Source organism: Zophobas morio, unplaced genomic scaffold (assembly GCF_036711695.1).
Source record: "Zophobas morio isolate AGI-343-1 ecotype UQ-CSIRO unplaced genomic scaffold, CSIRO_AGI_Zmor_V1 ptg000358l, whole genome shotgun sequence".
Taxonomy (NCBI): Eukaryota; Metazoa; Arthropoda; class Insecta; order Coleoptera; family Tenebrionidae; genus Zophobas; species Zophobas morio.
In genome coordinates, this window is record NW_026972462.1 from 64,213 (window position 1) to 85,317 (window position 21,105).

At 47.7% G+C, this 21,105-nt stretch overlaps 12 protein-coding genes and 2 non-coding genes across 14 annotated transcripts; 7 read left to right on the plus strand and 7 right to left on the minus strand.

Annotated features, from left to right (window-relative positions):
* The first annotated feature begins 1,129 nt into the window (after positions 1 to 1,129).
* On the plus strand, positions 1,130 to 1,915 carry LOC135120189 (late histone H1-like). Its single transcript, XM_064044506.1, has one exon. It carries the CDS (start codon positions 1,130 to 1,132, stop codon positions 1,913 to 1,915), a length of 786 nt encoding a protein of 261 aa, XP_063900576.1.
* A 272-nt stretch (positions 1,916 to 2,187) lies between these two features.
* Positions 2,188 to 2,746, minus strand: LOC135120193 (histone H3). Its single transcript, XM_064044509.1, has one exon. The coding sequence runs from the start codon at positions 2,744 to 2,746 to the stop codon at positions 2,336 to 2,338; it is 411 nt and encodes a 136-aa protein (XP_063900579.1). The 3' UTR covers positions 2,188 to 2,335.
* Positions 2,747 to 7,469: 4,723 nt separating this feature from the next.
* LOC135120215 (histone H4) lies at positions 7,470 to 8,075 on the plus strand. Its single transcript, XM_064044531.1, has one exon. The coding sequence runs from the start codon at positions 7,530 to 7,532 to the stop codon at positions 7,839 to 7,841; it is 312 nt and encodes a 103-aa protein (XP_063900601.1). The 5' UTR covers positions 7,470 to 7,529; the 3' UTR covers positions 7,842 to 8,075.
* A 185-nt stretch (positions 8,076 to 8,260) lies between these two features.
* On the minus strand, positions 8,261 to 8,886 carry LOC135120212 (histone H2A). The gene has a single exon (XM_064044529.1). The coding sequence runs from the start codon at positions 8,804 to 8,806 to the stop codon at positions 8,432 to 8,434; it is 375 nt and encodes a 124-aa protein (XP_063900599.1). The 5' UTR covers positions 8,807 to 8,886; the 3' UTR covers positions 8,261 to 8,431.
* Positions 8,887 to 9,120: 234 nt separating this feature from the next.
* On the plus strand, positions 9,121 to 9,597 carry LOC135120237 (histone H2B). Its single transcript, XM_064044553.1, has one exon. It carries the CDS (start codon positions 9,121 to 9,123, stop codon positions 9,490 to 9,492), a length of 372 nt encoding a protein of 123 aa, XP_063900623.1. The 3' UTR covers positions 9,493 to 9,597.
* A 998-nt stretch (positions 9,598 to 10,595) lies between these two features.
* On the minus strand, positions 10,596 to 10,714 carry LOC135120249 (5S ribosomal RNA). The gene has a single exon (XR_010278544.1). It is a non-coding gene; the product is annotated as a 5S ribosomal RNA (ribosomal RNA).
* Positions 10,715 to 12,361: 1,647 nt separating this feature from the next.
* LOC135120243 (late histone H1-like) lies at positions 12,362 to 13,147 on the plus strand. The gene has a single exon (XM_064044559.1). It carries the CDS (start codon positions 12,362 to 12,364, stop codon positions 13,145 to 13,147), a length of 786 nt encoding a protein of 261 aa, XP_063900629.1.
* Positions 13,148 to 13,419: 272 nt separating this feature from the next.
* On the minus strand, positions 13,420 to 13,978 carry LOC135120210 (histone H3). The gene has a single exon (XM_064044527.1). It carries the CDS (start codon positions 13,976 to 13,978, stop codon positions 13,568 to 13,570), a length of 411 nt encoding a protein of 136 aa, XP_063900597.1. The 3' UTR covers positions 13,420 to 13,567.
* A 231-nt stretch (positions 13,979 to 14,209) lies between these two features.
* LOC135120216 (histone H4) lies at positions 14,210 to 14,815 on the plus strand. The gene has a single exon (XM_064044532.1). The coding sequence runs from the start codon at positions 14,270 to 14,272 to the stop codon at positions 14,579 to 14,581; it is 312 nt and encodes a 103-aa protein (XP_063900602.1). The 5' UTR covers positions 14,210 to 14,269; the 3' UTR covers positions 14,582 to 14,815.
* A 185-nt stretch (positions 14,816 to 15,000) lies between these two features.
* Positions 15,001 to 15,626, minus strand: LOC135120211 (histone H2A). Its single transcript, XM_064044528.1, has one exon. It carries the CDS (start codon positions 15,544 to 15,546, stop codon positions 15,172 to 15,174), a length of 375 nt encoding a protein of 124 aa, XP_063900598.1. The 5' UTR covers positions 15,547 to 15,626; the 3' UTR covers positions 15,001 to 15,171.
* Positions 15,627 to 15,860: 234 nt separating this feature from the next.
* Positions 15,861 to 16,337, plus strand: LOC135120214 (histone H2B). The gene has a single exon (XM_064044530.1). It carries the CDS (start codon positions 15,861 to 15,863, stop codon positions 16,230 to 16,232), a length of 372 nt encoding a protein of 123 aa, XP_063900600.1. The 3' UTR covers positions 16,233 to 16,337.
* A 998-nt stretch (positions 16,338 to 17,335) lies between these two features.
* Positions 17,336 to 17,454, minus strand: LOC135120250 (5S ribosomal RNA). The gene has a single exon (XR_010278545.1). It is a non-coding gene; the product is annotated as a 5S ribosomal RNA (ribosomal RNA).
* Positions 17,455 to 19,101: 1,647 nt separating this feature from the next.
* On the plus strand, positions 19,102 to 19,887 carry LOC135120208 (late histone H1-like). Its single transcript, XM_064044525.1, has one exon. The coding sequence runs from the start codon at positions 19,102 to 19,104 to the stop codon at positions 19,885 to 19,887; it is 786 nt and encodes a 261-aa protein (XP_063900595.1).
* A 272-nt stretch (positions 19,888 to 20,159) lies between these two features.
* On the minus strand, positions 20,160 to 20,718 carry LOC135120209 (histone H3). The gene has a single exon (XM_064044526.1). It carries the CDS (start codon positions 20,716 to 20,718, stop codon positions 20,308 to 20,310), a length of 411 nt encoding a protein of 136 aa, XP_063900596.1. The 3' UTR covers positions 20,160 to 20,307.
* Between the last annotated feature and the right edge of the window lie 387 nt (positions 20,719 to 21,105).

Here is a 21,105-nt window from a genome sequence, read left to right on the forward strand (position 1 = left end):
ATTAAAAAATAATAGTTGAAAGATGTTAAAATAGTTCGAAGTTCGTTCGTCTGTAAACAATAATAGATTAAATAAACTCCATAGAATGTAGTCTTTCAGATCTTCGAAAGAAGAAGGAAAAAAAAAAGAAAATAAAACTATGAAAAGCGGCCACAGGAAAGACAGAAAACGTATCGTACGTGAATCGAAGAAAGAATTTTCGTTCGCCGTCGGTGCGGTGCTGCGGGTTTCCGCGCTCGGTCCCGGCTCGAAAACGACACTCGAAACGAAGAAACTTTTGGAAAAATCCGCAAGGAAATTTTCGTCAGACGTGCAATTTCGATCGTCGATCGATCTCGTACGGAAAAAAATAAAAAAAATCCGAATTTCCTCGTCGTTTCGAGGTACGAGGAAACGACGAGACCGAATCATCTCGTCGCGCCTTCGACATGGAAATTTTTAATGTTCCCATCCTCGTACCGAGACGAGACCGCCACCGGAGGACGGCCGAAAGTCCGTTCCGTCGTTTTCGTTCGACGATCTACGTCGAAGGAGCCCCCCGTGCCCCAGGAGATCGTCGAAATCGGAAGAGTCGCTTCGAAGCGGTGACGATTTTGACCGTACCTTGCCTCTTTCGGAGGCGTTTTTTGACGAGAAAACGTCTTCCGATCGTCCCCGAGGGTGTAAAAAACCGGAAAGCATGGACGGAGGCTCACCTCGTCGAAGCGTCGTCACGGTGGCGGCGACGACGGACGTCGGAGCGTCGACGTCCACCTTCGGTACGTTGTTCGACTTTTGACAAGGTCTTCTTCGAGCGAGCGTCCGGACGGACGCCCTGCCGATTCGCCGATTCCCGCTTCGTCGAAAAATACTCGAATAAACGTCGAGGAAGGTCTGAGGCCGTGTTTCGTCCGTCTAACGACAAGGAGGCGGTGGTGACGGCGAAAAGAGAACGATGTCATCACCCGAAAGTCGAGCGCGAGGCCGCCGATTTCGAGCGAATTCCGTCAAAGTCGCGCGTTTAGTTTACAGTCCGCTTGGTTTACGTCGGGGACACTTAGACGTCGTTTTCGCCACTATTCAAATTCGATCGTGCGACCGATAACCATCGACTTTTTTTAATAACAAAAACAATCAGTTGTTCGGTAAAATGGCAGACGTAGAAAATCAAACAGCTTCCGCCGCGGTGACAGCTTCGGCCGCCGCCTCCTCCGCCGGAACGCCTCACGCCAAGAAGGAAAAGAAAGCGAAGAATCCCAGGAGCAAACCTTCCCATCCGCCGACTTCGGAGATGGTGACCAACGCCATCAAAGGTTTGAAAGAACGCGGCGGATCGTCCCTCCAGGCCATCAAAAAATTCGTCGCCGCCAACTACAAGGTCGACGCCGAAAAAGTTGCTCCGTTCATCAAGAAATACCTGAAAGGCGCCGTCGCTTCCGGTTCCCTCGTCCAGACGAAAGGCAAAGGTGCTTCCGGTTCTTTCAAGTTGGCCTCCACGACCGCCGGCGGTGCCAAAGCCGCCGCCTCCGCCGCCGAAAGGAAGAGGAAATCCGGCGCCGGCAGGACGAAGAAAGCCGCGATTGGCGCGGGAAAACGCGCTTCCGCCGGAGCCGCCGCCGCCGCCGGCGAGAAGGCGGCTTCTAAGGTTTCGAAGAAGACCGCGCCGAAAGCGAAAAAGGCCGCCGCCGAAAAGAAGACCGCTTCCGTGGCCAAAGCGAAGAAGGCCGCCGCCGCCGCTGCCAGCGCCTCCGCCGCAGAGAAGAAGGCCGCCGCCGCCGCTGCCGCCAGAGCGGCGTCGAAGGCGAAATCTCCTTCGAAAGCGAAAAGATCTAACAAGGCCGGACCCACGAAGAAACCGAAAGCTCCGAAACCCAAGTCCACCAAGGCCGTCTCCGCCAAAGCGAAGAAAGCCGCTTCTCCGAAAAGAAAAAAGTGAGCGTTCGAAGAAGATGATGACGACGACGTCGTTGTTGTTGTTTCCCGGCGGTGCTCCGATCGTACATATCGACGAAGGGGCACGCATAAATGGCCCTTTTCAGGGCCACAAATTTTTTTCAAACGAATTAAAATTTTCGCTCAACCCATATTCGAATAATGAATGAATGAAATAAATGATTGATTGATCGATACGATTGATTTGAATGAATGAATGAATGAATTTGCATGCCTTAATTTAAATTTTTTATCTTTTATTTAAGTTTTCGAACGATTCGATTCTCGAAAAAGTTGCTTAATTTTTTATTCGTTAGGAAAAATATTGAGGTTCTGAAAAGAACCGATTTTTTTGTCTCTTTCGAAAAGAGAACTGACAGTTGAGAGATGACGGTGTGATTGATGGTCGGTCGATTTTTTTTTTTTAAGCTCTTTCTCCGCGAATGCGTCTCGCCAGCTGGATGTCTTTGGGCATGATGGTGACGCGTTTGGCGTGGATGGCGCACAAGTTGGTATCTTCGAAGAGACCGACGAGGTAAGCTTCGCTAGCTTCCTGGAGAGCCATCACGGCGGAACTCTGGAAACGCAAGTCGGTCTTGAAGTCCTGGGCGATCTCCCTGACGAGACGTTGGAAGGGCAGTTTGCGGATCAAAAGTTCGGTGCTCTTCTGATAACGACGGATCTCTCGGAGAGCGACGGTTCCGGGCCTGTAACGATGGGGTTTCTTGACGCCGCCGGTCGCCGGTGCGCTTTTTCTCGCGGCCTTAGTGGCGAGCTGTTTTCTGGGGGCTTTTCCTCCCGTAGATTTACGAGCGGTCTGTTTTGTTCTTGCCATTTCGAAAAAATAAGCGAAAGATTAAAATCGATCGACGAACGAACACGCAGCAGACGGACGTTACGAACACGTTGACTGGAAATAACGGCCGACAGGCTCGCGGCGAACCTTATATAACGTTCACCGCTACAAAGTCGCTCTCTGCGCGTGTCTATTGGTCGAGCGGGACCAGAAATGGGCGTAGCTCGGGAACGTTATATACATTCTCGATCTACGCATCGACCCGGCAACATGTCGGACCGAACGCTCCGATCACGCCGTCCCAGCTCGTCTGCGACGAACACATCGACCAAGAAGAAGCCGAAAGAAAACCAGCCCAGGACCCAGGACACATCATCAAACGGTGAGTCAAATCCAGATTTATCAAATTCTCCCGCACGAAATTCACCAACCCCAACAGAGTCAACCATGACTCACACCTCCACTTCCGCTGCCTCCTCCGCCGCCCGCTCCGCCGCCTCCTCCTCCGCCTCCGAGTCGTCTCAACTCCAGAAATTCAAATTCCATTTAAAAAACATCCCCCAAAACTTCGCCACTCAAAAGGCTTTCTATTCGCTTTTAGTTGTTCAGCTAAACGTGAAAAAGATCCAGACGTTAATCGTCAACCCAAACCGAACCGCTCTCCTAATCCTGAATGAGCAACCACCATCAAACCTGGCTCAACAACTCAAAACCGCAGTAAATGCGAACAACATCGAGCTAATTCCGCTCAACCAACCTCGAATGCCCCGCCCCCCCTCCGAAAGAAAACCCACAGTCTTCTCCATAGTAATCCGCTCCGTTGACCTCGGAACCAACGAAAACGACGTCAGCTCCGAGCTCCAGAGGCTCAACCTGAACTTCCGCCAAATCTGGCGCATCAAATCCATGAAAACAAATAAGTTCACAACTCTTATCAGAGTCACCTCCTCTGATACAATCACAATCGACACCCTCCTCAGCCAGGGAATAACCCTCTTCGGCCGCCACCACGAGTGCGAACGCTCGCACACCTCCGCTCCAACCCCAGTCCAATGCTCTCGCTGTTTTCAGCGAGGGCACGAAAACACCAGCTGCCCCAACCGTCCAATCTGCCCCACATGCCCCAACACCCACGCCCCCGGCAAATGCCCTTCCACCGACCCCCAATGCCCATTCTGCAAGGGTAACCACCCAGCGTGGTCCCTGAAGTGCCCCAATTATAAGGACTTCGCCATCTCCGAAGACACCCCCATCGTGCCCATGCACATCATCGATCCCCCGGCAAATTTCGCCGACCCCACCGAATCTCCAGAAGAAGTCTCCTCCGCTGATCCAAGCATAACCCACCCCAGGCAATTGGTAGCCTACCTAACTCTCGTCCTGATGGACCTATTCCCACTCCAACGCCAACAAATCCAAAAAACCATCGAAAAGACATCCTCGTCATTCCTGAATCTGCGAACCACCATTAACCCATCTGGCAACAGGCTTCACTTCACATTCAATGAATAGCTTCGACCAAACAAACGTTCCGCGGCGCGCTGACGACCCCAGTCAGCGCGCCGCCACAACCCCTCCCCCCCACCTAATGCCCAGTGCCATGCAGGACCCCCCTAATCATCCCCACATCAACATTTCCGCCCTAAACATCGACGGTATAAATCGAAAATATCATGCCCTAAAAAATTTCATCGAAACCGACAAAATTCAAATCCTAGCCCTGTCGGAAACCAAAACATCCCGCCAAATAAAAATAAACAATTTCACCACCTATTATCGCCCCTCCACCATGCAGAATGCTCGAGGTACAGCACTACTAATCTTATCCAAAATTCCTTCCACCCCACATATTCTACCGGATAATCTCGCAAACCTCGAAGCCACAGCCGCAAACGTATTAATCAACAACTTGTCAATAACCATCATCTCCTACTACAATCCCCCGTCTGAAAACCTGTCAATTCCGCTGCTCCAATACTTCTCCAATCTTCCAAACGCCATCCTTCTCGGTGACTTCAATGCAAGACACAAAGACTTCGGCGACCACTATTCCAATAGGAACGGCATCACACTGACCAACAATCTCCTCAATCTCCCCATCTACCGCACAATTAATCGCCAGCCCACTTTCATAAACCACCGTGGCTCTTCTATTATCGACCACATTCTCATCACCGAATCTCTAATTCCCCTAATCAACCCCACCTGCACCATCGGCACAACGGCTACCTCACCCCACCAACCACTAATAACACAAATCCTCCAACCTGCTCCCCCTCCACCCCCGACCTATGTACCTATTTTCGACTATAAACACGCCGATTGGCAAAAATTCAAAAACTTCATCACACAAAATCTCCCACAATTTAATCCAACCCGCGATCCGGAAATAATCGACCACCAAGTCTCACTTCTAACCGACACAATTTCGACAGCAAAACACACGTCAATACAAATAAAACACATCACCAAACACAAACGCCCGCTCCCTCAGAGAATCCTAAAACTAATAAAACTCAAACGCAAACTCTTTCGAACATTTGTCAGAACCCGAGACCCATTCATTAAAACACACTTCAACCGCCTTAACGCCCAAATCAGACGCGACATTAACCAGTACCGCGAGGAACAATGGTCTAATGCGTGCGCGAAATTAGACTACAGAGATGGAAAACAGTACTGGAACACGTTCAAAGCAATAACCGGACAAAAAACACAAAAAACACACTATCTTAAACACAACGGTACATTCCTAACCTCCCCCCAAGACCAAGCCAACCTATTCGCGGAAACACTTCAGTCAATCCACACAACCCCACAAAACCCCAACTTCAACCAAAAATTCTTCCAAAAAATCTCCCAAGAAGTACACAATTTCCGCGAAAACCCACCTAACTTACCCGTACTACCCGACGACGACCTCAGCAATGAAACCTCCCCCGACGAAGTCCTGTCGCACATCAAGCGACTAAAAAATTCCAAAGCCCCCGGCCCCGACGAAATAAAACCCATCCTCCTGAAAAACCTTCCCGAACCCGCAATCCAAGCTCTCACAACCATTATCAACAACTGCCTCGCATCCTCATACTTCCCAAAAGCATGGAAATCAGCCTCCACTATCATGATACCAAAACCCGGCAAGGACCCACATGATCCACTATCATATCGCCCAATTTCCCTTCTCAATGTCATGGGCAAAATTTTCGAAAAAATCCTTGCGTCCCGACTAGCTCCACTTCTCGAGTCCCACAGACTCCTCCCCGACCAGCAGTTTGGGTTCAGATCCCAACGCTCCACAATAAATCCCCTAATGGAACTTCACACTGACTCCACCAGACACTCGAATCTCAAAGAGTGCACAGCCGCAGTCTTCCTAGACATTGAACGTGCCTTTGACAAGGTCTGGCACGACGGCTTAATCCACAAGCTGATATCCCTCCAACTAAACCCCGCCTTCATCCAACTAATCGACTCATTCCTATCCAACAGATCCTGCAAAGTAAAAATCCTCAACACCACTTCCACGCAAGTTAACATAGAAGCCGGAGTTCCCCAAGGCTCCGTGCTCTCACCCATCATGTACTTGATTTACTGCAGCGATTTTCCCTTTTCAGACACCACAAGGACCAAGAGCAGGATGTTCGCGGACGACACCGCCTTCTGGACCTCACACCGCTCCCCCATCCATGCCAGCGCCACCATCCAAGGACTCCTACACCGCTTCGAGAAATGGGCCAATAACTGGAGAATTTCCCCCAACCCCAAAAAATCCCAATCTATCCTAATCTCCTACCCGCGTGCAAACACCAAACAACTTGACTTCTCTCTAACCAAACTAACCCTCCATAACCAACCTATCCCCAAATCCAAATCTATCAAATATCTCGGTATTACCTTTTCCCGCACATGCTCCCTCCTCGCAGACCTAGAACTAACTCTCAAAAAAGTCCGGAACCGCGCCAATCTCCTCTCCCTTATCCGCGGACGCATCCGCGGCTGCAACCCAAAAACCCTCCTGTTTACCTACAAATCCTTCATCCGCCCTATCATAGAATACCGAGCCCCTCTATACGCTTCTCTGTCACAACGCTCTCTCAACAAAATCTCCGCATGCGAACGCAAAATCCTCCGCAGAATCCTCAAACTAGACCCCAATTACCCATCCATGCATGTTCACTCCCTGGCAAAAACTCCCCCTATCACTTCCAGACTAACCGAACTCCAACAAAAATACATTAACCGCACACTTAACTCCACTAACCCAATAGCTATCCAAACTCTTCACACCTCCCACAAATACCCAACTGTCGACAACCGCCTTCTGAACCGCATCCCCAAAAAACCCAAAACCAAATTTAAACACCCCCCAACAGCCCTATTAACCAGCCTCTACCCCAACATACCCGAAGCCCTCCAGTCCATTGTAGAAGAAACCCCTCTTCCCCTTCGATAAACCCCACACCTTACCCTTAACCTCCCCCACACCTCCACTTTGTAAATTTGTATATAGCTCTAGAATAAGTCAAATACGTTTTATACTTTTGTAATTATCCTTAGTTCTAGAAAATGACATGTAATATCTTAAGAAATCTATGTAAACCTTGTGCTGAAAAGGCCCTAAGCCTCAGCTGCACCCCATACAACCTCTGTTAGTTTTAAGTATCAAATTGTAAAAAACCCTATAATTTAATAAAATGTATTGAACCTGAACCTGAACCTGGAACGTTATAAAACGACGCCGAATTTCGTAATTTTCGCAGTTCCCTTTCGAACACCGTTCTGAATCCACGTCTCTCGCAAGCTTCTTCGAAGATATTCCAAGATGACCGGTAGAGGAAAAGGAGGCAAAGGCTTGGGAAAAGGTGGCGCGAAACGTCATCGCAAAGTCCTGCGCGACAACATCCAGGGCATAACGAAACCGGCCATCAGAAGATTGGCCCGTCGCGGCGGTGTGAAACGTATCTCCGGGTTGATCTACGAAGAAACCAGAGGCGTCCTCAAGGTGTTCCTCGAGAACGTGATCCGTGACGCCGTCACCTACACCGAACACGCCAAACGTAAGACCGTCACCGCCATGGACGTCGTCTACGCTTTGAAACGTCAAGGACGCACCCTCTACGGTTTCGGCGGTTAATTTTTTGCAATAGCAAGAAATTTAATCGTCGGTGATTTTGATTCTTTGACTTTTCCGTATATACGCCACGACAACAAACGAGATCGGAGAAAAAAAAAAAACGGTTCTTTTCAGAACCACAAAATTTTTCTAACGAATAAAAAATTTCGCTTACTATATGTCGAGAATAAATAATGAATGAATGAATGAATGAATGAATGGTTGGTTGTGTTGGTTTTTTTTAAAGAAATAATAATGACGATATAAAATGGAAAAACGAAAAAAATTAAATTAAAATCACGTATTTTTAAACGTTTGCAGTAAAATTCACGAGAAGTGACAGAGAGAAAGCTTAAAAATGAACGAACAATAAGAAAAAAATTAACGTTTTCGAATCGAAAAACGATATCGTGTCATATAAAGTACTTTTCTTTCTTTCTATTATTTTTTTTTGTTTGTTTTCCATTAAGATAAGTTTGCGAGCATTTAATCGTTTGAAAAAAATTAGTGGCCCTGAGAAGGGCCGATGATGTGGGTTGTTGTTTTTCTTTTTTTTTCTCGGTAAAGCGGTCGTCCGTCCGGTCCGTTTCTTTAAAAAAAATGAAAAGAGTTTAAGGCTTCTTTTCGGTCTTCTTGGGCAAGAGAACCGCCTGGATGTTGGGCAGAACGCCGCCTTGGGCGATCGTCACTCCGGAAAGGAGCTTGTTCAACTCTTCGTCGTTCCTGATCGCCAACTGCAAATGTCTGGGAATGATCCTGGTCTTCTTGTTGTCTCTGGCGGCGTTTCCTGCCAACTCGAGAACTTCGGCGGCCAGATATTCCATGACGGCGGCGAGGTAGACGGGAGCTCCGGCACCGACGCGTTCGGCGTAGTTTCCTTTACGGAGGAGACGATGGATCCTGCCGACGGGGAACTGAAGACCGGCACGGCTCGAACGGGACTTCGCCTTTCCCTTGACTTTTCCTCCCTTTCCACGTCCTGACATTTTCTTTAATTTTCTTGCGAAAAACGAAATATAAACAAGAAGAGCGAGCGACGAGCGGCGACGACGAGACACGTAATCGACTGCTGCGTTATTCGGTTATGTATCGGACCGGCGGTCGCGGCTTAGGCTTTATACCCTCCGTGCGGTCGGTTCAGTTCGGCGCATAGGAAGGCTAGGACGAATGGGCGTGGCCTGAGTCGGTAGACGGTCCGTTATAAAAGTAGTCGCACGCGGGGTGATATTTTTATTCGTTCGTCGAGAACCGAGCGTAGCGTTGCGTTCTGTTCTGTTAAACTCTTATCGAATATTCGAAGATGCCACCCAAGACTAGCGGTAAAGCCGCCAAGAAGGCCGGAAAGGCCCAAAAGAACATTTCGAAGAGCGACAAGAAGAAGAAGCGCAGGAGGAAGGAGAGCTACGCTATCTACATCTACAAGGTGTTGAAACAAGTACATCCCGACACCGGTATCTCGAGCAAGGCGATGTCCATCATGAACAGTTTCGTGAACGACATCTTCGAACGTATCGCCGCCGAAGCTTCCCGCCTCGCCCACTACAACAAACGTTCGACCATCACCAGCAGGGAGATTCAGACCGCCGTACGTCTCCTCTTGCCCGGTGAATTGGCCAAGCACGCCGTCTCCGAAGGTACCAAAGCCGTCACCAAGTACACCAGCTCCAAGTAGAATGATTTTGTTATCATTTCTGTCGTCGTCCGTCGTCCATCTTTCCGGAAAAAAAAAAAAAAAAACAACAACAACAAACAAATCGGTTCTTTTCAGAACCACAAATCGCATTCCTTACAAATAAGAGATTAACGAACCTCGAGAATGTTTCTTTCCCCTTTATTATTATTCGATTATTAAATGAACGAATAAAATGATACTTTTCGTTTCGGGGTGTGCGATGTTTAAATTCCGTCCGCGTCGTACGTACGTACGATCGATTTCGGTTAGAGGTTTTCGAAATGAAACTATGTTAAAAAACAGCGATATATTTTTATCGATCGATTTTTATACGATATGTAAATAAGTCAGGTCACGGGAACGTACTTGTTTTTTTTTTTTCTTTCTTTTTTTTTCCCCCGCCGCAAGAAGGAATTTATATTATTTATTTCTTCATAACGAAGCGCTGTGCTCTCTACGATCGATTTTATCAGGAAATCATAAGATCGAGAAGAAAACGGTCGCGTTTTTTATTATTATTTTAATACCAGAATTACGAAACTGATGCAAATCTATACTGGCCGTCTGTTCGAGGAACTCGCGTACAATAAATAACGCATGTTCCTAACAAAACGGCTGTTTTTTTGCATTTTCACGATCGAGCGTGAATAAATTTCAAATTAAAAGATCAAGCGTCGATTCGTTTCTTTTCGAGTCTTCCTGAATGATTCTGATCTCGTTGTCCATGTACGGCGTTCGTTTATAAGTTCTCGTCGTGCTTTAATTTTATTTTATCGTCACAGACATAAATACATTTATTTTAAACGTAGTAGAGTGTCGTTCCGCGACACCTCGATCTGATCTGGACTTGTAAATTTTTTTTTGGACTTAAAAAAAAAAAAAAAAAAAAAAAAAAGAATAAGGGGGGTGTTCGCGATAGGGCAAAACAAAAACAAAAAATCTGGCGGGAGCGGAATGTTTGAAAATTTCGAGTCGAAGGACGCGAGTGGAAAATCTTAGCGACTAACTTAAATTCTAAATTAAAAACTAGCTTAACTTATGACACACTTATAATAAACACATCGTTTTTTTTTACTAAAAACTAAAGTTTAACAAAAAGAAGAAGACAACGGCACGCGGTGTTCCCAAGCGGTCACCCATCCAAGTACTGACCGCGCCCGACGTTGCTTAACTTCGGTGATCGGACGAGAACCGGTGCTATCAACGTGGTATGGCCGTTGCCTGATGATAAGGGTAAAAAATGAGTAGAAATGGATCCGAGAAGTCGAAACGTCGAAGCAAAAGTGCCAAGATCCGACGAACGAACATCGAAGATCGAGGAGCGCAGCACAGCGCAGCGGTCTGCAACACAAAATACAAAACAAACAAACAAGCACATCACGCACGTACAACTAACAGACGAATGCCACCGACAGGATAGGGAAAGGACGACAAGACCGACAAAGAGACGAACCAGGCACATAAGGCACAATCACGGCGGACGTAGGTAAAAACAAACCATAAACCATCTTCGTCCGCCGGATTAATTACCCTACTACCGCCACCTGGCCACCTGTGTGTGAATGTAATCGTAAATATACGTAAAAAACAAGTCCCGGACAACATATATATAAATATAACCCAAAAAGCAGCATTTGCAATATTTTACAAACAACCGCCGTCATAAATTCGCCGTATCTCGATGGTTCGAATGCTTTGAAAAACACTTGTCTTGATAATATAATAGTGTAAGTGAATTGAATTAAAAAATAATAGTTGAAAGATGTTAAAATAGTTCGAAGTTCGTTCGTCTGTAAACAATAATAGATTAAATAAACTCCATAGAATGTAGTCTTTCAGATCTTCGAAAGAAGAAGGAAAAAAAAAAGAAAATAAAACTATGAAAAGCGGCCACAGGAAAGACAGAAAACGTATCGTACGTGAATCGAAGAAAGAATTTTCGTTCGCCGTCGGTGCGGTGCTGCGGGTTTCCGCGCTCGGTCCCGGCTCGAAAACGACACTCGAAACGAAGAAACTTTTGGAAAAATCCGCAAGGAAATTTTCGTCAGACGTGCAATTTCGATCGTCGATCGATCTCGTACGGAAAAAAATAAAAAAAATCCGAATTTCCTCGTCGTTTCGAGGTACGAGGAAACGACGAGACCGAATCATCTCGTCGCGCCTTCGACATGGAAATTTTTAATGTTCCCATCCTCGTACCGAGACGAGACCGCCACCGGAGGACGGCCGAAAGTCCGTTCCGTCGTTTTCGTTCGACGATCTACGTCGAAGGAGCCCCCCGTGCCCCAGGAGATCGTCGAAATCGGAAGAGTCGCTTCGAAGCGGTGACGATTTTGACCGTACCTTGCCTCTTTCGGAGGCGTTTTTTGACGAGAAAACGTCTTCCGATCGTCCCCGAGGGTGTAAAAAACCGGAAAGCATGGACGGAGGCTCACCTCGTCGAAGCGTCGTCACGGTGGCGGCGACGACGGACGTCGGAGCGTCGACGTCCACCTTCGGTACGTTGTTCGACTTTTGACAAGGTCTTCTTCGAGCGAGCGTCCGGACGGACGCCCTGCCGATTCGCCGATTCCCGCTTCGTCGAAAAATACTCGAATAAACGTCGAGGAAGGTCTGAGGCCGTGTTTCGTCCGTCTAACGACAAGGAGGCGGTGGTGACGGCGAAAAGAGAACGATGTCATCACCCGAAAGTCGAGCGCGAGGCCGCCGATTTCGAGCGAATTCCGTCAAAGTCGCGCGTTTAGTTTACAGTCCGCTTGGTTTACGTCGGGGACACTTAGACGTCGTTTTCGCCACTATTCAAATTCGATCGTGCGACCGATAACCATCGACTTTTTTTAATAACAAAAACAATCAGTTGTTCGGTAAAATGGCAGACGTAGAAAATCAAACAGCTTCCGCCGCGGTGACAGCTTCGGCCGCCGCCTCCTCCGCCGGAACGCCTCACGCCAAGAAGGAAAAGAAAGCGAAGAATCCCAGGAGCAAACCTTCCCATCCGCCGACTTCGGAGATGGTGACCAACGCCATCAAAGGTTTGAAAGAACGCGGCGGATCGTCCCTCCAGGCCATCAAAAAATTCGTCGCCGCCAACTACAAGGTCGACGCCGAAAAAGTTGCTCCGTTCATCAAGAAATACCTGAAAGGCGCCGTCGCTTCCGGTTCCCTCGTCCAGACGAAAGGCAAAGGTGCTTCCGGTTCTTTCAAGTTGGCCTCCACGACCGCCGGCGGTGCCAAAGCCGCCGCCTCCGCCGCCGAAAGGAAGAGGAAATCCGGCGCCGGCAGGACGAAGAAAGCCGCGATTGGCGCGGGAAAACGCGCTTCCGCCGGAGCCGCCGCCGCCGCCGGCGAGAAGGCGGCTTCTAAGGTTTCGAAGAAGACCGCGCCGAAAGCGAAAAAGGCCGCCGCCGAAAAGAAGACCGCTTCCGTGGCCAAAGCGAAGAAGGCCGCCGCCGCCGCTGCCAGCGCCTCCGCCGCAGAGAAGAAGGCCGCCGCCGCCGCTGCCGCCAGAGCGGCGTCGAAGGCGAAATCTCCTTCGAAAGCGAAAAGATCTAACAAGGCCGGACCCACGAAGAAACCGAAAGCTCCGAAACCCAAGTCCACCAAGGCCGTCTCCGCCAAAGCGAAGAAAGCCGCTTCTCCGAAAAGAAAAAAGTGAGCGTTCGAAGAAGATGATGACGACGACGTCGTTGTTGTTGTTTCCCGGCGGTGCTCCGATCGTACATATCGACGAAGGGGCACGCATAAATGGCCCTTTTCAGGGCCACAAATTTTTTTCAAACGAATTAAAATTTTCGCTCAACCCATATTCGAATAATGAATGAATGAAATAAATGATTGATTGATCGATACGATTGATTTGAATGAATGAATGAATGAATTTGCATGCCTTAATTTAAATTTTTTATCTTTTATTTAAGTTTTCGAACGATTCGATTCTCGAAAAAGTTGCTTAATTTTTTATTCGTTAGGAAAAATATTGAGGTTCTGAAAAGAACCGATTTTTTTGTCTCTTTCGAAAAGAGAACTGACAGTTGAGAGATGACGGTGTGATTGATGGTCGGTCGATTTTTTTTTTTTAAGCTCTTTCTCCGCGAATGCGTCTCGCCAGCTGGATGTCTTTGGGCATGATGGTGACGCGTTTGGCGTGGATGGCGCACAAGTTGGTATCTTCGAAGAGACCGACGAGGTAAGCTTCGCTAGCTTCCTGGAGAGCCATCACGGCGGAACTCTGGAAACGCAAGTCGGTCTTGAAGTCCTGGGCGATCTCCCTGACGAGACGTTGGAAGGGCAGTTTGCGGATCAAAAGTTCGGTGCTCTTCTGATAACGACGGATCTCTCGGAGAGCGACGGTTCCGGGCCTGTAACGATGGGGTTTCTTGACGCCGCCGGTCGCCGGTGCGCTTTTTCTCGCGGCCTTAGTGGCGAGCTGTTTTCTGGGGGCTTTTCCTCCCGTAGATTTACGAGCGGTCTGTTTTGTTCTTGCCATTTCGAAAAAATAAGCGAAAGATTAAAATCGATCGACGAACGAACACGCAGCAGACGGACGTTACGAACACGTTGACTGGAAATAACGGCCGACAGGCTCGCGGCGAACCTTATATAACGTTCACCGCTACAAAGTCGCTCTCTGCGCGTGTCTATTGGTCGAGCGGGACCAGAAATGGGCGTAGCTCGGGAACGTTATAAAACGACGCCGAATTTCGTAATTTTCGCAGTTCCCTTTCGAACACCGTTCTGAATCCACGTCTCTCGCAAGCTTCTTCGAAGATATTCCAAGATGACCGGTAGAGGAAAAGGAGGCAAAGGCTTGGGAAAAGGTGGCGCGAAACGTCATCGCAAAGTCCTGCGCGACAACATCCAGGGCATAACGAAACCGGCCATCAGAAGATTGGCCCGTCGCGGCGGTGTGAAACGTATCTCCGGGTTGATCTACGAAGAAACCAGAGGCGTCCTCAAGGTGTTCCTCGAGAACGTGATCCGTGACGCCGTCACCTACACCGAACACGCCAAACGTAAGACCGTCACCGCCATGGACGTCGTCTACGCTTTGAAACGTCAAGGACGCACCCTCTACGGTTTCGGCGGTTAATTTTTTGCAATAGCAAGAAATTTAATCGTCGGTGATTTTGATTCTTTGACTTTTCCGTATATACGCCACGACAACAAACGAGATCGGAGAAAAAAAAAAAACGGTTCTTTTCAGAACCACAAAATTTTTCTAACGAATAAAAAATTTCGCTTACTATATGTCGAGAATAAATAATGAATGAATGAATGAATGAATGAATGGTTGGTTGTGTTGGTTTTTTTTAAAGAAATAATAATGACGATATAAAATGGAAAAACGAAAAAAATTAAATTAAAATCACGTATTTTTAAACGTTTGCAGTAAAATTCACGAGAAGTGACAGAGAGAAAGCTTAAAAATGAACGAACAATAAGAAAAAAATTAACGTTTTCGAATCGAAAAACGATATCGTGTCATATAAAGTACTTTTCTTTCTTTCTATTATTTTTTTTTGTTTGTTTTCCATTAAGATAAGTTTGCGAGCATTTAATCGTTTGAAAAAAATTAGTGGCCCTGAGAAGGGCCGATGATGTGGGTTGTTGTTTTTCTTTTTTTTTCTCGGTAAAGCGGTCGTCCGTCCGGTCCGTTTCTTTAAAAAAAATGAAAAGAGTTTAAGGCTTCTTTTCGGTCTTCTTGGGCAAGAGAACCGCCTGGATGTTGGGCAGAACGCCGCCTTGGGCGATCGTCACTCCGGAAAGGAGCTTGTTCAACTCTTCGTCGTTCCTGATCGCCAACTGCAAATGTCTGGGAATGATCCTGGTCTTCTTGTTGTCTCTGGCGGCGTTTCCTGCCAACTCGAGAACTTCGGCGGCCAGATATTCCATGACGGCGGCGAGGTAGACGGGAGCTCCGGCACCGACGCGTTCGGCGTAGTTTCCTTTACGGAGGAGACGATGGATCCTGCCGACGGGGAACTGAAGACCGGCACGGCTCGAACGGGACTTCGCCTTTCCCTTGACTTTTCCTCCCTTTCCACGTCCTGACATTTTCTTTAATTTTCTTGCGAAAAACGAAATATAAACAAGAAGAGCGAGCGACGAGCGGCGACGACGAGACACGTAATCGACTGCTGCGTTATTCGGTTATGTATCGGACCGGCGGTCGCGGCTTAGGCTTTATACCCTCCGTGCGGTCGGTTCAGTTCGGCGCATAGGAAGGCTAGGACGAATGGGCGTGGCCTGAGTCGGTAGACGGTCCGTTATAAAAGTAGTCGCACGCGGGGTGATATTTTTATTCGTTCGTCGAGAACCGAGCGTAGCGTTGCGTTCTGTTCTGTTAAACTCTTATCGAATATTCGAAGATGCCACCCAAGACTAGCGGTAAAGCCGCCAAGAAGGCCGGAAAGGCCCAAAAGAACATTTCGAAGAGCGACAAGAAGAAGAAGCGCAGGAGGAAGGAGAGCTACGCTATCTACATCTACAAGGTGTTGAAACAAGTACATCCCGACACCGGTATCTCGAGCAAGGCGATGTCCATCATGAACAGTTTCGTGAACGACATCTTCGAACGTATCGCCGCCGAAGCTTCCCGCCTCGCCCACTACAACAAACGTTCGACCATCACCAGCAGGGAGATTCAGACCGCCGTACGTCTCCTCTTGCCCGGTGAATTGGCCAAGCACGCCGTCTCCGAAGGTACCAAAGCCGTCACCAAGTACACCAGCTCCAAGTAGAATGATTTTGTTATCATTTCTGTCGTCGTCCGTCGTCCATCTTTCCGGAAAAAAAAAAAAAAAAACAACAACAACAAACAAATCGGTTCTTTTCAGAACCACAAATCGCATTCCTTACAAATAAGAGATTAACGAACCTCGAGAATGTTTCTTTCCCCTTTATTATTATTCGATTATTAAATGAACGAATAAAATGATACTTTTCGTTTCGGGGTGTGCGATGTTTAAATTCCGTCCGCGTCGTACGTACGTACGATCGATTTCGGTTAGAGGTTTTCGAAATGAAACTATGTTAAAAAACAGCGATATATTTTTATCGATCGATTTTTATACGATATGTAAATAAGTCAGGTCACGGGAACGTACTTGTTTTTTTTTTTTCTTTCTTTTTTTTTCCCCCGCCGCAAGAAGGAATTTATATTATTTATTTCTTCATAACGAAGCGCTGTGCTCTCTACGATCGATTTTATCAGGAAATCATAAGATCGAGAAGAAAACGGTCGCGTTTTTTATTATTATTTTAATACCAGAATTACGAAACTGATGCAAATCTATACTGGCCGTCTGTTCGAGGAACTCGCGTACAATAAATAACGCATGTTCCTAACAAAACGGCTGTTTTTTTGCATTTTCACGATCGAGCGTGAATAAATTTCAAATTAAAAGATCAAGCGTCGATTCGTTTCTTTTCGAGTCTTCCTGAATGATTCTGATCTCGTTGTCCATGTACGGCGTTCGTTTATAAGTTCTCGTCGTGCTTTAATTTTATTTTATCGTCACAGACATAAATACATTTATTTTAAACGTAGTAGAGTGTCGTTCCGCGACACCTCGATCTGATCTGGACTTGTAAATTTTTTTTTGGACTTAAAAAAAAAAAAAAAAAAAAAAAAAAGAATAAGGGGGGTGTTCGCGATAGGGCAAAACAAAAACAAAAAATCTGGCGGGAGCGGAATGTTTGAAAATTTCGAGTCGAAGGACGCGAGTGGAAAATCTTAGCGACTAACTTAAATTCTAAATTAAAAACTAGCTTAACTTATGACACACTTATAATAAACACATCGTTTTTTTTTACTAAAAACTAAAGTTTAACAAAAAGAAGAAGACAACGGCACGCGGTGTTCCCAAGCGGTCACCCATCCAAGTACTGACCGCGCCCGACGTTGCTTAACTTCGGTGATCGGACGAGAACCGGTGCTATCAACGTGGTATGGCCGTTGCCTGATGATAAGGGTAAAAAATGAGTAGAAATGGATCCGAGAAGTCGAAACGTCGAAGCAAAAGTGCCAAGATCCGACGAACGAACATCGAAGATCGAGGAGCGCAGCACAGCGCAGCGGTCTGCAACACAAAATACAAAACAAACAAACAAGCACATCACGCACGTACAACTAACAGACGAATGCCACCGACAGGATAGGGAAAGGACGACAAGACCGACAAAGAGACGAACCAGGCACATAAGGCACAATCACGGCGGACGTAGGTAAAAACAAACCATAAACCATCTTCGTCCGCCGGATTAATTACCCTACTACCGCCACCTGGCCACCTGTGTGTGAATGTAATCGTAAATATACGTAAAAAACAAGTCCCGGACAACATATATATAAATATAACCCAAAAAGCAGCATTTGCAATATTTTACAAACAACCGCCGTCATAAATTCGCCGTATCTCGATGGTTCGAATGCTTTGAAAAACACTTGTCTTGATAATATAATAGTGTAAGTGAATTGAATTAAAAAATAATAGTTGAAAGATGTTAAAATAGTTCGAAGTTCGTTCGTCTGTAAACAATAATAGATTAAATAAACTCCATAGAATGTAGTCTTTCAGATCTTCGAAAGAAGAAGGAAAAAAAAAAGAAAATAAAACTATGAAAAGCGGCCACAGGAAAGACAGAAAACGTATCGTACGTGAATCGAAGAAAGAATTTTCGTTCGCCGTCGGTGCGGTGCTGCGGGTTTCCGCGCTCGGTCCCGGCTCGAAAACGACACTCGAAACGAAGAAACTTTTGGAAAAATCCGCAAGGAAATTTTCGTCAGACGTGCAATTTCGATCGTCGATCGATCTCGTACGGAAAAAAATAAAAAAAATCCGAATTTCCTCGTCGTTTCGAGGTACGAGGAAACGACGAGACCGAATCATCTCGTCGCGCCTTCGACATGGAAATTTTTAATGTTCCCATCCTCGTACCGAGACGAGACCGCCACCGGAGGACGGCCGAAAGTCCGTTCCGTCGTTTTCGTTCGACGATCTACGTCGAAGGAGCCCCCCGTGCCCCAGGAGATCGTCGAAATCGGAAGAGTCGCTTCGAAGCGGTGACGATTTTGACCGTACCTTGCCTCTTTCGGAGGCGTTTTTTGACGAGAAAACGTCTTCCGATCGTCCCCGAGGGTGTAAAAAACCGGAAAGCATGGACGGAGGCTCACCTCGTCGAAGCGTCGTCACGGTGGCGGCGACGACGGACGTCGGAGCGTCGACGTCCACCTTCGGTACGTTGTTCGACTTTTGACAAGGTCTTCTTCGAGCGAGCGTCCGGACGGACGCCCTGCCGATTCGCCGATTCCCGCTTCGTCGAAAAATACTCGAATAAACGTCGAGGAAGGTCTGAGGCCGTGTTTCGTCCGTCTAACGACAAGGAGGCGGTGGTGACGGCGAAAAGAGAACGATGTCATCACCCGAAAGTCGAGCGCGAGGCCGCCGATTTCGAGCGAATTCCGTCAAAGTCGCGCGTTTAGTTTACAGTCCGCTTGGTTTACGTCGGGGACACTTAGACGTCGTTTTCGCCACTATTCAAATTCGATCGTGCGACCGATAACCATCGACTTTTTTTAATAACAAAAACAATCAGTTGTTCGGTAAAATGGCAGACGTAGAAAATCAAACAGCTTCCGCCGCGGTGACAGCTTCGGCCGCCGCCTCCTCCGCCGGAACGCCTCACGCCAAGAAGGAAAAGAAAGCGAAGAATCCCAGGAGCAAACCTTCCCATCCGCCGACTTCGGAGATGGTGACCAACGCCATCAAAGGTTTGAAAGAACGCGGCGGATCGTCCCTCCAGGCCATCAAAAAATTCGTCGCCGCCAACTACAAGGTCGACGCCGAAAAAGTTGCTCCGTTCATCAAGAAATACCTGAAAGGCGCCGTCGCTTCCGGTTCCCTCGTCCAGACGAAAGGCAAAGGTGCTTCCGGTTCTTTCAAGTTGGCCTCCACGACCGCCGGCGGTGCCAAAGCCGCCGCCTCCGCCGCCGAAAGGAAGAGGAAATCCGGCGCCGGCAGGACGAAGAAAGCCGCGATTGGCGCGGGAAAACGCGCTTCCGCCGGAGCCGCCGCCGCCGCCGGCGAGAAGGCGGCTTCTAAGGTTTCGAAGAAGACCGCGCCGAAAGCGAAAAAGGCCGCCGCCGAAAAGAAGACCGCTTCCGTGGCCAAAGCGAAGAAGGCCGCCGCCGCCGCTGCCAGCGCCTCCGCCGCAGAGAAGAAGGCCGCCGCCGCCGCTGCCGCCAGAGCGGCGTCGAAGGCGAAATCTCCTTCGAAAGCGAAAAGATCTAACAAGGCCGGACCCACGAAGAAACCGAAAGCTCCGAAACCCAAGTCCACCAAGGCCGTCTCCGCCAAAGCGAAGAAAGCCGCTTCTCCGAAAAGAAAAAAGTGAGCGTTCGAAGAAGATGATGACGACGACGTCGTTGTTGTTGTTTCCCGGCGGTGCTCCGATCGTACATATCGACGAAGGGGCACGCATAAATGGCCCTTTTCAGGGCCACAAATTTTTTTCAAACGAATTAAAATTTTCGCTCAACCCATATTCGAATAATGAATGAATGAAATAAATGATTGATTGATCGATACGATTGATTTGAATGAATGAATGAATGAATTTGCATGCCTTAATTTAAATTTTTTATCTTTTATTTAAGTTTTCGAACGATTCGATTCTCGAAAAAGTTGCTTAATTTTTTATTCGTTAGGAAAAATATTGAGGTTCTGAAAAGAACCGATTTTTTTGTCTCTTTCGAAAAGAGAACTGACAGTTGAGAGATGACGGTGTGATTGATGGTCGGTCGATTTTTTTTTTTTAAGCTCTTTCTCCGCGAATGCGTCTCGCCAGCTGGATGTCTTTGGGCATGATGGTGACGCGTTTGGCGTGGATGGCGCACAAGTTGGTATCTTCGAAGAGACCGACGAGGTAAGCTTCGCTAGCTTCCTGGAGAGCCATCACGGCGGAACTCTGGAAACGCAAGTCGGTCTTGAAGTCCTGGGCGATCTCCCTGACGAGACGTTGGAAGGGCAGTTTGCGGATCAAAAGTTCGGTGCTCTTCTGATAACGACGGATCTCTCGGAGAGCGACGGTTCCGGGCCTGTAACGATGGGGTTTCTTGACGCCGCCGGTCGCCGGTGCGCTTTTTCTCGCGGCCTTAGTGGCGAGCTGTTTTCTGGGGGCTTTTCCTCCCGTAGATTTACGAGCGGTCTGTTTTGTTCTTGCCATTTCGAAAAAATAAGCGAAAGATTAAAATCGATCGACGAACGAACACGCAGCAGACGGACGTTACGAACACGTTGACTGGAAATAACGGCCGACAGGCTCGCGGCGAACCTTATATAACGTTCACCGCTACAAAGTCGCTCTCTGCGCGTGTCTATTGGTCGAGCGGGACCAGAAATGGGCGTAGCTCGGGAACGTTATAAAACGACGCCGAATTTCGTAATTTTCGCAGTTCCCTTTCGAACACCGTTCTGAATCCACGTCTCTCGCAAGCTTCTTCGAAGATATTCCAAGATGACCGGTAGAGGAAAAGGAGGCAAAGGCTTGGGAAAAGGTGGCGCGAAACGTCATCGCAAAGTCCTGCGCGACAACATCCAGGGCATAACGAAA